Source organism: Neophocaena asiaeorientalis, unplaced genomic scaffold (assembly GCF_003031525.2).
Source record: "Neophocaena asiaeorientalis asiaeorientalis breed wild unplaced genomic scaffold, Neophocaena_asiaeorientalis_V1.1 scaffold254, whole genome shotgun sequence".
Classification (NCBI taxonomy): Eukaryota; Metazoa; Chordata; class Mammalia; order Artiodactyla; family Phocoenidae; genus Neophocaena; species Neophocaena asiaeorientalis.
Window position 1 is genome coordinate 2753429 of NW_020174705.1, and position 15799 is coordinate 2769227.

General features: G+C 39.7%; 1 protein-coding gene across 1 annotated transcript; it reads right to left on the bottom strand.

Moving 5' to 3' along the window:
- Window positions 1-2619: 2619 nt before the first annotated feature.
- On the bottom strand, window positions 2620-15733 carry ZNF200 (zinc finger protein 200). The gene is made up of 5 exons (XM_024759550.1): window positions 15617-15733; window positions 14574-14901; window positions 13855-13946; window positions 13435-13558; window positions 2620-4847 (listed from the first exon to the last, which is right to left on the bottom strand). The coding sequence occupies exons 2-5, from the start codon at window positions 14818-14820 to the stop codon at window positions 4141-4143; spliced, it is 1170 nt and encodes a 389-aa protein (XP_024615318.1). The 5' UTR covers window positions 14821-14901; window positions 15617-15733; the 3' UTR covers window positions 2620-4140.
- Between the last annotated feature and the right edge of the window lie 66 nt (window positions 15734-15799).

The window sequence follows — 15799 nt, forward strand, 5'->3', positions numbered from 1 at the left end:
ATCATCATAGATAATTCTTTTTATACACTATTGGATTCAAGTTGATAATATTTTGTTGAGAATTTTGGTGTGAATATCCGTGAGAGATATTAGCTGTAGTTTTCCTTTCTTGTAATGGCTTTGTCTGGTTTTGGTATTTGGGTAATGCTGGACTCACAGAATGAGTTAGGAAGTGTTCCTTTTGCTTGTATTTTCTGGAAGAGATGGTAGAGAATTGGCATAATTTCTTCCTTAAACATTTTATAGCATTCATAATGAAACCATCTGTGCCCAGTGCTGTTTTGGAAGGTTATTAATTATTCAGTTTCTTTAATATGGGCCTATTCTGATTATTTTTTCTTGAGTGAGTTTTGGTAGATTGTGTCCTTCAAGGAATTGGTCCATTTCCTCTAGGTTATCAAATTTATAGGCATAGAGTTATTCATAATATTCCTTTATTATCATTTTCTTGCCCACAGGATTCATAGTGATGGCCCCCTTTTTTCATTTCTGATAATAGTAATTTGTGCCTTCTCTCTTCTTTTGTTAGTTAGCCTGGCTAGGGGTTTATCAATTGTATTGATCTTTTCAAAGAACCAGCTTTTGATTTTGTTGATTTTTCTCTGTTGATCTTGTTGATTTTCTCTATTGATTTCCTACTTTTAATTTCTTTGATTTCTAATTTTTATCTTTTCTTCTGTTTGGATTTAATTTCCTCTTTTGTAGATCATAAGGTAGAAACTTAGATGATTGATTTTAGATATTTATTCTTTTCTAATATATGTATCCAATGCTATAAATTTCCCTCTAAGCATTGCTTTCACTGCATCCCAAAATTTTCATAAGTTTTATTTCCATTTCCATTTAGTTTAAAATATTTTAAATTTTTTCTTGAGACTTCTTCTTTGACCCATTTGTTACTTAGATGTGTGCTGTTAAATCTCCAAATATTTTGGGATTTTTCAGCCAACTTTGTTATTAACTTCTAGTTTAGTTTAATCTCATTGTGATCTGAGAATATATTTTGTGATTTCTATTCTTTTAAATTTGCTGAGGTGTGTTCCGTGGCCCAGATGTGGTCTATCTTGGTGATGCTTCATGTGAGTTTGAAAAGAATGTGTATTCTGCTGTTGTTGGGTGAAATATTCTATAAATGTTTAGTGAAGTGTTGGAATTGGAGGTGAAGCTGGAGTGGGCTCAAGAGAGTGGAGAGGATGAGACTCACCCTGATGACTAAGGTTAATGAAAAGCATTATTTTTATTAGCTTTATAATATGCCACCCTATTTATCCAACCATTTAGGTCATTTCTAATTTTTTCAGCATTATGATGTTGTGATACCTCCCCTTGTACATAGAAGATGAATTGCTGGGTCAAGGAGTAATAGTTTTAACATTCTTGTCACAGTAAATGGATGCTGCTCTCATCCCTCTTCTGCCAAGCCAAACATTTACACACACACACACACACACAAAACCTGCTCATTTAATGCACCTAAAATGGTATCTTGTTCTTTCAATATATAATTCTTAGATTACTATTAAGGCCAAACGTTCTTTCATATATTTCTTTTAGCCACTCATGTTTATCTGAAGATTATCTGTTCATGTCTTATTACTGGAACATCCCTTCGCTGCTCCCTTCCTCCCCCATCTCATCCTTCTGGTCTCAGTTTAAATGTCACTTCCCCAGAAGTCCTCCCTAGAAAACCCACCAGTATCACTCCTAGCAGCCTTTCCTTCCTAGCACTTGTGTGTAGCTGCATACCTGTTTTTGAGATTTACTGTATTTCTGCCCCCACCGGCACCCCACACCCTGGGAAACTCCATGGGTTTGTTGCTCCCCATTACAACCCAGGGCCTGGTGCCAAGGCTTTAGAGGATGTGTGCTTTAGATTTATAGCTGCTGTAGGAATAGGATCTTTGGTCCTTCATATTTTCTAACTGGACTTTGCTGCTCTACTGGAAAACCATTCATTGTTGTGTTTACTTTTTCTCATTAGCTGTTGTCAGGGTCCTTATCAAGCACTTACTTGTCTAACAGCTTCTCGGGGTGCCCTCCCAGGGACCTTGACCTTGCACACTTTACTGGCGGGGCACGGAAGGCACTTGCTGGGTGTAGGGAGGGGGTTTGGGTCACGGGAGCATCACCAACCCAAACATCTTGGGGACCTTGTGGCCTGACTGTTGGGCAGGGAACAGGACCATCTTGCCCCCGGGACCTCACCCTCTCCTGTCACTGCCCGGCAGCCATTTAGCCTTTTAAGTTTTCTGGGTGCACAGGTGGGTCCCTCTGCACAATAACTGGATGGACCCTGGCCAGACTTGCAAAGGAATAAGAGAATAATGCTGGCAGCCAGTTTTGTCCCTTATTTTAAAGGATACAGTAGGCTTGAAAGATAACATTGATAAAGCCTGTTTTAGTGTGGCTTTAAATGTTGGGGTTTCTTTTTCTATCTTTAATTAGGACTCAGGACTGAATTGTATCATAAAATGTCCTTTTAGCACGCTCTGTACAACAACAAAGCTTAAGAACCACATATTTTAACAAAAAAGAGCAATAGGCATAAAGGAAGAAACAAAACTACTATTTGTAGATGGTATAATTTTTAACCACAAATTTTAACAGAACTGAGAAATTACAAAATTACTCAACATTACATTCAGAGAAGTGGCTAGTTTTTCAAATATATAATTAAAAATAACTTTCCTATGTAAGAGCAATAACCAACTAGAAAAATATAATGAAAAAAACTATTTACAGTAACAACATTGTGTCGAACTTACATGAAGAAAATTAGAAAAACTTAGGAATACACTAATCAATGGAAAGATATGTTTCTGGATAGGAAACAAAATTTGTAAAGGTAATTTTCCCCCAATAGTACTGATATATAGGATTTTAACCTATTCCAATCAAAATACCAATGTAAAACCTTAGGAAATCTAAGAATAGCAAGACTGATCAAGAATCCTTAAAATGACGCACCACAGGATCGGTCCCATGAAGGCACCGCTGGCCCTGCCTCTGGCAGACAAGTCAGGAGTCTGGGTATCAGGAGGCCAAAGAGAACAAATATCCACTACAATGAGGACACTGGAACCCTGTCTCCTGAGGGGTAATGTGAGCTAGCTATTGAAGACATAATTTCTAAAAGTAAAACACTTTGCTTGTGAGGTAGTGACCACCCATTGCCAAAGGTCTGATGGGAAATACGCATATGGCAAGTTTACTGACCAGCCATGGATCCAAGCCAACGTCCTCCTCCTCCTCTTGCGGTTTCCTTCCTAGCAGGTTTTCTTCTAGACTCAAGAGAGGGGCAAGATTCTAAAGAGCTTTTCCAGGAGCGGGGCTGGGTGGCCAGGCCTGAGCGACCCAAACTTCTTTTGGCAAGGGAAAGGCATGAGAGAGCCGTGTGAGCAATTAATTGCGGAACAAAATACAGTGAGAAAAGCAGACACTTTTAAATAATGCTGTGAAAAGGATTTCTGTAAAACAGTCACTTTTCACCACAAACTGCAAATGTTATTGAAATTCATCATTAGATCACATACAAATGACAGAGTAAGTCCTTGACATTCACTTGCTGTATTTTCCTAAATTCCAAAGTAAACAACCCCTTTCAACTCTCAGGCTTTAAGGGTATCCTTAGAGGGTTATATGAGTTGCTAGTAGAAGCTGTTGACTTAACAAATCAGTAGTTTGGTTCTTTTAGGGGAACACAGTTCCAGATAAGGACCTTTACATTATTTCTCAAGTGTGAATTCCTATGTGGGGGAAAAGCTGGATATACTTTCAGGACACTCATCACTCTTCATCTTGAAGGTAAGCAGCCCCCAGACTCATATTTCAAAGCATTTTTCAGGGAAGGGGTCTGTGACCTGTACATTGTTGTTACAAGTTTACAAAAGCTCTAGTCCAAAAAGCCTGGTTGCTAACTGAGGTATAGCCCTTGAGGATGTTTTTGTTTTTTTTTTTCTTCCCCCCTGTGAATTTTCTAAAAACTTGAGGTTTCAGCAAACATGGGTATTTATCCAATTTTGGCTATAATGAGGTTTTCTTATCCATATCTTTTCAGATAGCCTGGGAATTCAGAATTCCTTAAGGAATATTTCAGGTTGAGGCAGGACCATCAGACCTTTCCCGATCCCACTTCTGTTTTCAGGTCTTACATGCTGAATGGGTTTTTTCATGCCGGGTACAGTTTGACAGCCGACCAAACCTCCTCCCACACTTTGTACAACCATATGGCCTCTCAGCCTCGTGACTCTGCAGATGAATCACAAATTCTTTGTTTCCTGGGAAGGTTTTCCCACATTCTGGACACTTAAATATCTTCTCCCTTATATGGATTCCTTCATGGCGACTCCGATGAGAATTCTGACGAAAGTTTTTCCCACACTGAGAACATGAATAAGGTTTCTCTCCTGTATGGATTCGCTCATGTTTATTAAGGTTTGTTTTATGATTGAAGCTTTTCCCACAGTGACTACAGTCATAGGGTTTTTCTCCAGTGTGAGTCCTCTGGTGGGAAATAAGGTAAGAACTTTCATTAAACTGTTTCCCACACAGTGGACAAGTATACCATCTTCTTGTTCTCCGATTTCTGGTAAGTGCAATAACACTGATATCCACATATTTTGAGAGTTCCTCTAGTGGAGTATCATTTTCGATGGTAACTAAAAGATTTCTCATTTTCCTTTCCTTTGGAATGCATGTATTTAGTCCTTCCTCTTTCTGGCAATCTGGAGGTTGCTCAGAGACCACGGAGCAATCAATTTCATCACAATCTGAAGACTTTTCTCTGTGATCTTCATTCTCTACAGGTTCTTTCTGAAGATCTTCACCCTCAGGATTACTGTCACTGACTGTTGAAACAGAGAGAGAATTTAATAACTTTTGAGGGCCATGATACCAGGCAGGAAAAAACAAGTCAGATTTCTCATGAAACAATAACCTTGAAAGTCAGAAATCTGAGGACTGGCTGATAATTGCCATCAACACTTTTCTACCCTTAATGAGGGTGGGATACATGACTGATAAATCTTTCCATACCCCATAATGCAAGCACACAGTCCTCTTTTTACTTTTCTTTAAAAATTGGAATGAGTGGGACTACATTAAAATATTTCATTTGTTTGTTTTCTGAATAAGCACCAACTACTCATTCAACAAGTTCATACTGACCTTATATTCTGTGTAGAGCACTGAGCTAATAAGGACCAGGGGATGAAGGACATAAATACTAAAGGGTACTACTTGTAATCTTTAGGAGGCTAGTAAGTGAATGGTAAGATGAGTTACTTCCAGGTTTTCACTACATTAAATATTAAAATATTATAGTATTAGGTAATATTATAATATCCAATATAGTGAAAAACTGGAAAAATTCAAATGACCACAACTAAAGAAGGTACAGCATATTCACACAATGGATTATTATTTGGACACTAAAGGATTACGACAATTGATAAAATGAAACTATGTTAGAAGTCAACAGTTGTCATTTTGGGGGAGGAAGGAGAGCAGTGACTGAGCAGGGGGCACAGAGGGATTTCTGGGCTGTTAGGAATAGTCAATTTTGGGTGTGGTTAGATAAATGTGTACATTCTGTGAAAATCTGAGCTGTACACTTAGGATCTGTAGACTTCTCTGCATTTGCATTTCCCAAAAAAAGTCTGTGTAAAATAACAAATTACAAAGATTAGGCAACAAAGTGGAAAAAAAAAAAAAGTATGCTCTGAACAGGTGACGTGACAAGGGATTTGTCTAACTCCAGGCAACTTACTGAGATTAAAGTAAAGGATTAAATCAACCACTTAGATAATGTGACTAAACCTGAAGCTAGAATATGAATCTCTGCTGGATTTAGCAGTTTCACACCAATAGAATTTTTTCTTTTAAATTATTTCTTTTAATGATTCCCTTAGGATAATGAAAATGCTGGGTCAAAGCACATGCCAATTTTTATCACAGCTCTTGGTATGAACTGTTATACTACTTTCCAAACAAGCTGTACAAATTTCAATACAATCATCAACATGTGGTTATCAATTTTACCTAATCTTGCTGGCAGTAGATATAATTTTCAAATATTTAATAGGTATACAATGGTTTCTCATTGTAGCTTTACTTTGCACTTTGATTACTGCAAACTAGTAATTTATCTATTGGGCTGAGACTTTTATAAATTTAAATAAATTTTATATATTACAAATCTTAATCTCTTTATCAATCACTACTGATATATTAATGGAAGTCTCCCTCTATAATAACTCCACAACTTAAAACCAGAAAAAAAATTAGTCTTAAAATCTGATAAATTTCTATTGTTTCCTGGCCATTTTTATTTTAAAAAGGTATTTTTAAAATTAATTTATTTATTTGGGTGCATTGGGTCTTCGTTGCTGTGCACGGGCTTTCTCTTTTTGTGGCGAGCGGGGGCTACTCTTTGTTGCGGTGCACAGGCTTCTCTCATGGTGGTGGCTTCTCTTTGTTGTGGAGCACGGGCTCTAGGCGCACAGGCTTAGGTGCTCTGCAGCATGTGAGATATCTTCCTGGACCAGGGATTGAACCTGTGTCCCCTGCATTACCAGGTGGATTCTTAACCACTGTGCACCCAGGGAAGTCCTCTAGCCATTCTTTTATGCCTTATTATTAAAGTTAACTCTAATACATTTGGAGTTTAGTATCACACTGTTTGTTGTTTGTAACATGTCTAATATTGGTAAAACCAGTCAGAACATCCACTTCTACCTTTTCACAAATTTGACTGAGTGTATTTACAGTATAAATAAATTTGGAGGGTACTGCTATCTTTATTTTACATGATTTTAGTTTTCCAGTTTAGACCTGTTTCTCTCCAATATTTAAGAATCTTCTTTTCTATTTACCAATAAAACATTTCTCTAGTTTACTCCTATCTTACAGTCATTCTGAATGACAGCTCTCATTATTTTGTGTTTATTTAAGAATGCTATTTATTGGGCTTCCCTGGTGGCACAGTGGTTAAGAATCCACCTGCCAGTGCAGGGGACATGGGTTCAAGCCCTGGTCCGGGAAGATCCCACATGCCACGGAGCAACTAAGCCCGTGTGCCACAACTACTGAGCCCACGTGCCACAAGACTAGAGCCTGTGCTCCGCAACAAGAGAAGCCACTGCAATGAGAAGCCCGTGCACCGCAAGGAAGAGTAGCCCCCTCTCACCACGACTAGAGAAAGCCCACGCACAGCAATGAAGACCCAACACAGCCAAAAATAAATTTTAAAAAAAAGAATGTTATTTATTGATTGTTAAATACTTATTCCTATCAACCTACTTTGAAACTATTAAATATAATAATGTTTTAGTTGATCCTTTTAGATTTTCTAAGTACAAATCATATTTTGGTTCCCCCTCTTTCCAATATTCATTCTTCTCAACCCCTTTTTCTTATCTTCTTGCTTTAGAAAATTAGTTAATGATATTAATAGTGATAGCAGGTTTCTTTATTCTCAGTTTTCAGGAATTACCATCAGCATTTTATGAATGATTATAAACATTAGGTTATATTAAAGAGCTAAATATCTGTTTTCAGAACAATTAGTTGAAACTCATAAGATTTTCCTTATTTTTCTGAAAGGGTCAATGAAAATACAGTTGACTTCAACAACACAGGTCTGAACTGCGAAAGTCCACTTATACGCAGAATGTTTTCAACAATAAGTACTGCAGTACTGTGCAATCCAAGGTTGGGTGAATCTGCAGATGCAGAACCATTGATATAGAGGAACAGTGGGTATGGAGGGCTGACTATCAATTATGCATTGATTTTTGACTGCTGGGGGGGTTAGCACCCCTTATCCCTGTGTTGTTCATGGGAAACTGTATTTTACCTTCCTTTACTGTACTAACTTTAAAAATAAAATAATTTTAGTAGCTAATATATTTATATGGCTCAAAAAATCAAAACATGAAAAAGTATACACAGAGAGCATTACTCTCATCCCTCTCCATCCATTCTATTCATTCCCCAGACAGGTAGCAGTTGTTATTAATTTCTTTTTGTTTTCCCATTGTTTCTTTAGGGAATACGTTTTCTTTTTCTCCCCATTTCTTACATAAAAGGTAGTACACTATGTATATTTCTGCTACTTGCCTTACTTCAGTCACTATATTCCAGTGCACAGAGATTATCATGGTACGATGTGTGGAAACATACCGTATTCAACCAGCCCCCTGCAGAAACACTTGGATTGTTTTCAACTTTGTTTTTACAAACAATACCACAATGAATAAACCCTGTTTGTACATTATTTTGAATGTGTGCTATTGCTATTATCTGTAATTCAGATTCCCTGAAGTGGGTCTGCTAGATCAAAAGGTAAATGCATCTGTAATATGGGTAATTACAGATTCTCATAAACAGGAACTGTACCATTCTGCATGCCCACCAGCAATATACCCATCTCCCAACAACCTCACCACCAATGTGTTAAGTTTCTGATTTCTATAAATCTGATAAATTTTTTTTTAAAAAGGTAACTCAGTAAAGGTTTTATTTGCATTTCTAATTATGAGAAGGGCTGGACATCTTTCATGTATTTTATTTTTAAAATTTCTTTTATTGATTAATTAATTAATTTTTGGCTGCGTTGGGTCTTCATTGCTGCTTGTGGGCTTTCTCTAGTTGCGATGAGCAGGAGCTACTCTTTGTTGCCACGTGCAGGTTTCTCGTTGCAGTGGCTTCTCTTGTTGCAGAGCACAGGCTCTAGGCGCATGGGCTTCAGTAGTTGTGGCTTGCAGGCTCTAGAACACAGGCTCAGTAGTTGTGGCGCATGGGCTTCATTGCTCCGCAGCATGTGGGCTCTTCCTGGACCAGGGCTCGAACCCATGTTCCCTGCATTGGCAGGCGGTTTCTTAACCACTGTGCCACCAGGGAAGCCCTCTTTCATGTATTTTAGAGTAATTTGTATTTCTGAGAAAATCTGTTGATCTTTCTGTTCCCAATTTCTAGAAATTCTTAACAATTCTTAATAAATTCCCGATTTCTAGAAATTCTTAATAAATTCTTAATAAATTAGGCTTTTGTCTGATATAAGGTGCAAATATTTACCTCCAATTTACTGCATTTTATTTGCTCAGATATTTTTTATTTTGTCATACAGAAGTTTTAATTTTTTTTTTTGGTGTGCGGGCCTCTCACTGTTGTGGCCTCTCCCGTTGCGGAGCACAGGCTCCAGATGCGCAGGGTCAGCGGCCATGGTTCACGGGCCTAGCTGCTCCGCAGCATGTGGGATCTCCCCAGACCGGGGCACGAACCCGTGTCCCCTGCATCAGCAGGCGGACTCTCAACCACTGCACCACCAGAGAAGCCCTTAAAATTTTTATGTATTTACTTTATTGATCTTTTCTTTCAAGACTTCTGGATATTTGAGTCTTAATTAGAAAAGCCTTCCTAGGCCACAGTTACAAAGGAATTCACCCTTTGATCCACTGGGAGTTTTTCTTGGTGTGCAAAGTAAGGTATGATTCACCAAATGGCTACTAAGTTGTCACAACACCTTTTATCAAAAAGTCCCTCTTTACCTTGCTGATTGGAGATTCCAACTTTATCACAAACTAAGTCCTCATGTGTATTTGAACCTATTTCTGCACTTTTTTTTACTTAATTAATTTTGTTATTAATTAGTTTATTTTTGGCTACGTTGGGTCTTTGTTGCTGCGCGTGGGGCTTTCTCTAGTTGCAGAGAGCGGGGGCTACTCTTCGTTGCAGTCTGCGGCCTCTTCATTGCAGTGGCTTCTCTTGTTGCAGAGCACGGGCTCTAGGCGCACGGGCTTCAGTAGTTGTGGTGCATGGGCTTAGTTGCTCTGCAGCACGTGGGATCTTCCCCGACCAGGGATCAAACGCATGTTCCCTGCACTGGCAGGCGGATTCTTAACCACTGCGCCACCAGGGAGGTCCCTGGACTTCTTATTCCATCCCATTGGTCTATCTAGTCACATGCCAATACTATATACTGTTTTCATGACAGGCTTTAGAGGCTGCTTTAATACCTGATACGGCTAGAACCCTCCTGCGCCACTGCTCTTCTTTTCAATTTTCTCTGTTACTTGTAGTTATTTTTCCATTTGAATTTGAGATCAGACTGCCTATTTCCAGGGGAAAAAATCCTATTGGTTTTGTTAAAGGGATTACATTGAATTCATAAATCAATTTGGGGAGAACTGACCTTTTTTTATATTAAAATCTTCCCCACCAAGAACATGATACTTCTTTCCATTCATTCAAATCTACTTCTGTGTCCTTTAGAAGTGTTTTAAAGTTTTCCTCACAATTTTTGCACACTTCTTAAGTTTATTCCTAGGTGTTTAATCTTTTTTGTTCCTACTGTATACCTTCTAAATGATTGTGTTTGCATGAATGATTTCGGTATAATAATTTTACATCTCATTGCCTTACTAAATGCTTATTATTTGGAATAAGCTTTCAGACATTCTCTAGGATTTTCCAGCTACACAATTTATTATATGTAAATAGGTGTAGTTTTATCTTTCTCTTAAGTTCTTATAATACGGCTATTTTCCTTCTCATTTAACTGCACTGGGTAATACCTGAAACAAAATATTAGACAGTAGTAGTGGTAGTGGGCTTCACTGTTGTATTCCTAATTCTAGTGGGAATGCCCCCAGTGTTTCCCATTAAAGATGATGCTGGCTGAAAGGATATGTAGCCCATTAAGGAAGTATCCATTAGTCACTAGTTTGTTAAGTGTTCTTATGAAGAAGAGGTTTGTATTTTGTCAAGTATCTTTTTAATAACTATGAAAATGATCATAGGCTATTTCTTTTTATTTTCAGATGGATACACTTATAACAAATAGACTTTCTATGACTAAATCATTTTTGTATTCCTGGAATAAATCTTATTTGGTCATTGCAATTTTCATCAGATTGTGGTATCTTTGTTACACTAATGTCATAAAAAGAACCTGGAAGTTTTCCTTCTTCTTCTATACTCTGAAAGTTCTCACAGAATTTGAACTGTCAAATTTTTAAAGATTTACAAGAAATTTTCTGTGAAACTAAGGCTGGTCCTTTTTCTTGTGTGTGGGACTAGTTTTCTGACAATTTCAGTTTCCTCTATGGAAATTGGTTTATCTATTTGTGTGTAAATCATTCTACTTATTAGTTCCTCTATTTTTTCTATTTTTAACTTACTGATTTCTAAGTTTGTATTTATTAATATTTTGTTCCTGTTTTCCCTTACCTTGTTTTCCTAACTGTAAATCAGAGGCTTAATTAATTTCTGTAAACCAGTATACATTTTTTTCATCCCTGCATATTCTTATGAGTACCACTTTAGATTATACCATAGATTCTGATACAGTGTTATGCAGAAAAATTATGCGATTTTAATTTGTATTACTCCTTTGACCCGAAGTTACGTAATAGTTTTAAACTTTACTGGTAGAAAGAAATTGTTTTCTCTGATTTCATTATTAATTTCTAGTTGTATTGCATTGTGATAGATCCTAATGTATAATTTCTACTCTTTGGACTCTATTGTGTTTTTGTTACATAGTATGTAGTCAATTTGTATCAATCTTGGAAAGGTATATTCTCTTACCACAGTAGAGGGCAGATACAACCATAAGAACTATCTCACTGAGAATTTAAGTGCTCTATCTTTTTGGTTGTTTTCATGTGGTTTACTTGGACTGAAACACAAATTCTGTCTTCCTCTGTCAAGGGCCTTCCTTTTGATTCCTGTCCCCACGAGGTTCATTCCCTTACACTTTTCCCTTTGCAAACAGACCAAATGTTACTATTTCAACTATCAGCTATATGCTGATGACTCCCAAATCTCTACATCCTTACATCTGAGCTCCAATCCCCAATGTCTAAGAGGAGGATAACCTCATTTTATTTCCTGCCATGGACTGAATCTCATTTAAAATCAAATCCGTGTTCTTCCAAACTCTGCTCCTGGGTCCAAATCCTGCCTTGACTTATCAAAGCTCTTTACAGCTGTAACTTAGAAGCTCTTAGAGGATAGAAATGGAGCATTATATATATTTTTAACCTCCTGAATATCAACTCCAAAACCCAATCCTGCCTGAGGGGAAAACAGCATTTATTAAATGTGGTGAATGACTCTAAGCTTAAATCATCAGCTTCAGAGTATGGATAAGGGAGAAGAAAGGAGAGGGTGAGGATTAGGTCTCAGGTCCTCAACGTGCGGGGCCAAAGTGTTCCTGGAGTTGGCAACATGCCCAACAGTCACCCAAAATAAATGCTAGCTTTGCCTAAGACTCAGGAAAAACTCAGTGTAATAAATCTGATCTGTTTATACAGTTTCCTAAAATAAAATATTACATATAATAATCTATGGGAAATTAACCAGGCCTATTATGTACCGCCACCCCAACCATACAGGATAAGACAACTACAGAGTTGAGTAATCATTATGTATTTCTGTCACCCTAGGCAACTCACAAAACCTCAGCCTCAGAACCAGTCTTGAAGGCAAGGTAAAAAGTATTAGGCACTCAGCAAAATGATTTTTGAGGGACCCTGGGTAGCAGTATATTTCTAGGGAAAAACTGAAGCATCTCTAAGTAGCTTACAAAGAAGCTGCTGCCAGATGAGTTCCTATGTAGCACCTGTTAGCCACTACTGGGAAATGAGTACAAATGAAGAAGGCTTCATTCACCAACCATACAGGAAATTCACTGATGAAACTAAGAGAAATGCAGCAAGGAGGCAGTACTGTACTGGGCCAAGACTGTGCTCTGGTGTTAGATTCCCTGAGTCCAAATCCCTGCTCTACTACCTACCGCTGTGTGACCTTTAGCAAATTTCTTAACTTTTCTCTGCTTCAGTTCCATCATCTATGAAATAGTAATGATTCCTATACACCACAGTACTATCATAAGAATTACATGAGATAATAAATGCATGCAAAGTAGTCAGAAGTGTCTAGCACATATTGGCACACAAGTGCTTAATAAGTGCCAGATGTTATTTCCATCAAAAGTGGGATATACTTTCTCTTTCACTAGTAGGCTTCACAGCTATTGAACATCAAGAAAAAAAAAAAGACTTAAAAGAATTAGTCATGTGTCCAATAAATACACTGATGTAAAATATATCTGTGGGGAGAATACCACTGGGTGCAGAGATTCAGAAACAGTCTACTCGCATTTTCTATCTGTTTAGATATTTGATGTGAGTATATCAACCTCAAGTCTTCCTTACCAAGAGAAGTCCCCTCCTTACTGCCCCCAAGATACAGGGAAAATGGCCACTCACAGCTGGAGAAGGCTCTGCCACATGGAATAAATCAAAAATTAAATGTGCATAAACATGTACTTAGCTGGTGTGCACAATGTCTCAAAAAAGTCTGAGATGAAATAGAACATGCTTTTCCCATAGCCTTCAATCTGAACACACAAGGGACTTGATTTCTTACCCAGTAACATCATCTCGCCAATGCTGTTGTCTTGAATCTCTGAGGTGGGCTGCTGAACAGGATCCAAGCTTACACATTCTTCTTGGGAGTGAAATACATTCAAATCCTCAAAGACCACCAGCTCCTGAAAGAGCAACAGGCCCCCTTCCTCTTAGTAACAGAGGTTCCTTGACAGCCCTGCTGTTAAGAAAGACCAAGATCAGGGAAGGGATGGCAAAAGGGATCTAAAGTCCCATGCAGACAGGAAAGCCTGGCTCAGAGAGGAGCCAGAGGGAAAAAAAAAAAGATGACTGTCCAAGGAGGCAGTAAAGAAAGAGCCCCATCTCCCTGCTGACTCCCTGCTGACTTTATATATACGGGAGGGCTGCAAGAGTAGAGAAGGTGATGCACTCAAACAGTGAACAGGAAAACTGAACCCACCTTAGACTCAGCTTTCAAACACGGAGACACTGTCTCCTGTTTCTGCTGGATTCCTTCTCTGGGTAGAAGCTTCACTAAGGGATGAGGTTGCACTGGGGAAAGAGGAAGCTGTAGTTAATAGAAAAGTCAGTGACTCTAATATGGAGACTCTACCCACAACTTGAAGCCAGGCTGTCCTCATTCCTTTGGTAGGTAACTCAAGGCTTTTTCTGTTCCTATGAGCCCAGTCAGAGATCAATCCACAAACCACAGGGTCTTGAACCTATATGGGGTCTCTTCACTATGAAAAGGATATTCCCCTAAGCAACTTTTAAAATTCCCATTACTACTAAGGGGAAGGATGGGGAAAGGTAAAGTCTGAAGATGCCCACAGCAAGCACAAAAGTTAACAAAATTCCACATAAGCTGAAGTCAATTCAATAATTCATCCACATTCCTTTATCCTAAAAAGATACTCCCCCTCCCCCAATGTCTGGGTAAAACTGACACTACAGAAAAGATACACACTGTTTATTCTGTGGCTTTACACACACTTAGCAAACCATTCAAGCTCCAGCTTGAGAAAAAAAATACTCCCTCTCCCTGGCACGCTGACTTATTGGAATAAACTCTTTTTTTCCGAAACCCACCAACCTAACTTGAATTCATTACTAACAAGGAAGTCTAGCTCAGCCCCCAGTACCATCCCCTTCTCTTCTAGTAAAACAGTATGTGCTTACCTCTGTTCTGAAGATTTGAGCTCACATCCTTCACAATAACCAAGGTCTCCTTGACTTTCTGACTGGGCTGGACTAGGCTTGGCTTGGGCAAGAAGGTGAGGAAATGCTCCAGAACCAGCTGGTGAATGGTCTTGGGCCCACTAGTAGCATCTCGGAGTAGATCTTGGCCCAGCTTGGAGTTAGGAGGAACTCTCAGTATAAAGGACCTCTTTGGCTTTAGGGGTATAGGAACCACTTTTGCAGCCATCGTGCCTTGAAATCACACACACACTTATTTCTGCAGAGCTTCAAGAGTCACCTCTTAACTGGAGGAAACCTGTCAGTCACGCTGCAGATGAGAGAAACCATGAGTCAGGCTGGAGATGCCTGCACTCCAGTATGTGTCTTGCAAAGTGAGGCCACATGAGATCTAAATCAAAAAGGAAAGATAAACTACGGTAGGGAACTCACAACCGTAAGGAAGATCCCTGACCCGATACTCTTAGCAAGGCCTGAAAGGAATATCCTGAGAATGAAAGCATAAGATGTTCAAACCGCAAGGGCCATCCTCATGAGAAAATGAAGTGCAAACTCCACTGGGAAGAAAGGTTTAACTCATGCTGGTAGAAGAAGCAATGGGCCAGAAGACAGGAAATCCGGGGTCCAATACCGAGGGCATCTGTTTACAAGTCAACTTGGCCACCGAATCTGGCCTCACTGCGTCCCTTGGACCGCAGGTCCCTCGGATGCCCTTCCGGGGGTTGCTGATGGTTCAAGGAGCAAACACAAGGCTGCATGAGGTGTCTACGTGGCCTGCTGACTCCTTTCCGCCCTCAAAGCCCTGTAAGACCGACAGGGGACATCCCAGTAGGGCCCACCAGGCCAGGCCCGCTCTGCAGCCTCTCCCAGTGGCCAAGGGGCACCTTCACCGCAAAGCCCAGCTGGTGGCATTGCCTGGGGTGCGCTCCCGGCTACCTATCCGGCCAGGCTCTCCTAGCAACAGACTCTGCTCCGCTCCCCAGAGGCCGCCTCAGCCTGGTTCCCGCCCTCCCGGAGTCCCTCACCTCTTGGGGTTCTGCCGCCCCTGGGCGCTCACTGGGGACCGGGAAACTAGGCTCGAGAAGGCAAGCCCACCCCTCGCCCTTCGGAATGTCCTCACAGGCTGCCGGCGACTACTGGCGTGCGCCGCCGTCACTTGGGGAGGTCGGCAGGGACGCGGTGCCTTCTGGGAGGCCGGGCGCCTAGGC

What these genes read in the sequence shown, in the direction of transcription:
- ZNF200 (XM_024759550.1), bottom strand. Translation starts at nt 14,820, where the DNA reads ATGGCTGCAAAAGTGGTTCCTATACCCCTAAAGCCAAAGAGGTCCTTT. An exon ending in CTCAAATCTTCAGAACAGAG is followed by an intron (nt 13,947 to 14,573) that starts GTAAGCACATAC and finishes CTCTTTCCCCAG; the next exon opens with TGCAACCTCATCCCTTAGTG. An exon ending in TGGCGAGATGATGTTACTGG is followed by an intron (nt 4,848 to 13,434) that starts GTAAGAAATCAA and finishes CTGTTTCAACAG; the next exon opens with TCAGTGACAGTAATCCTGAG.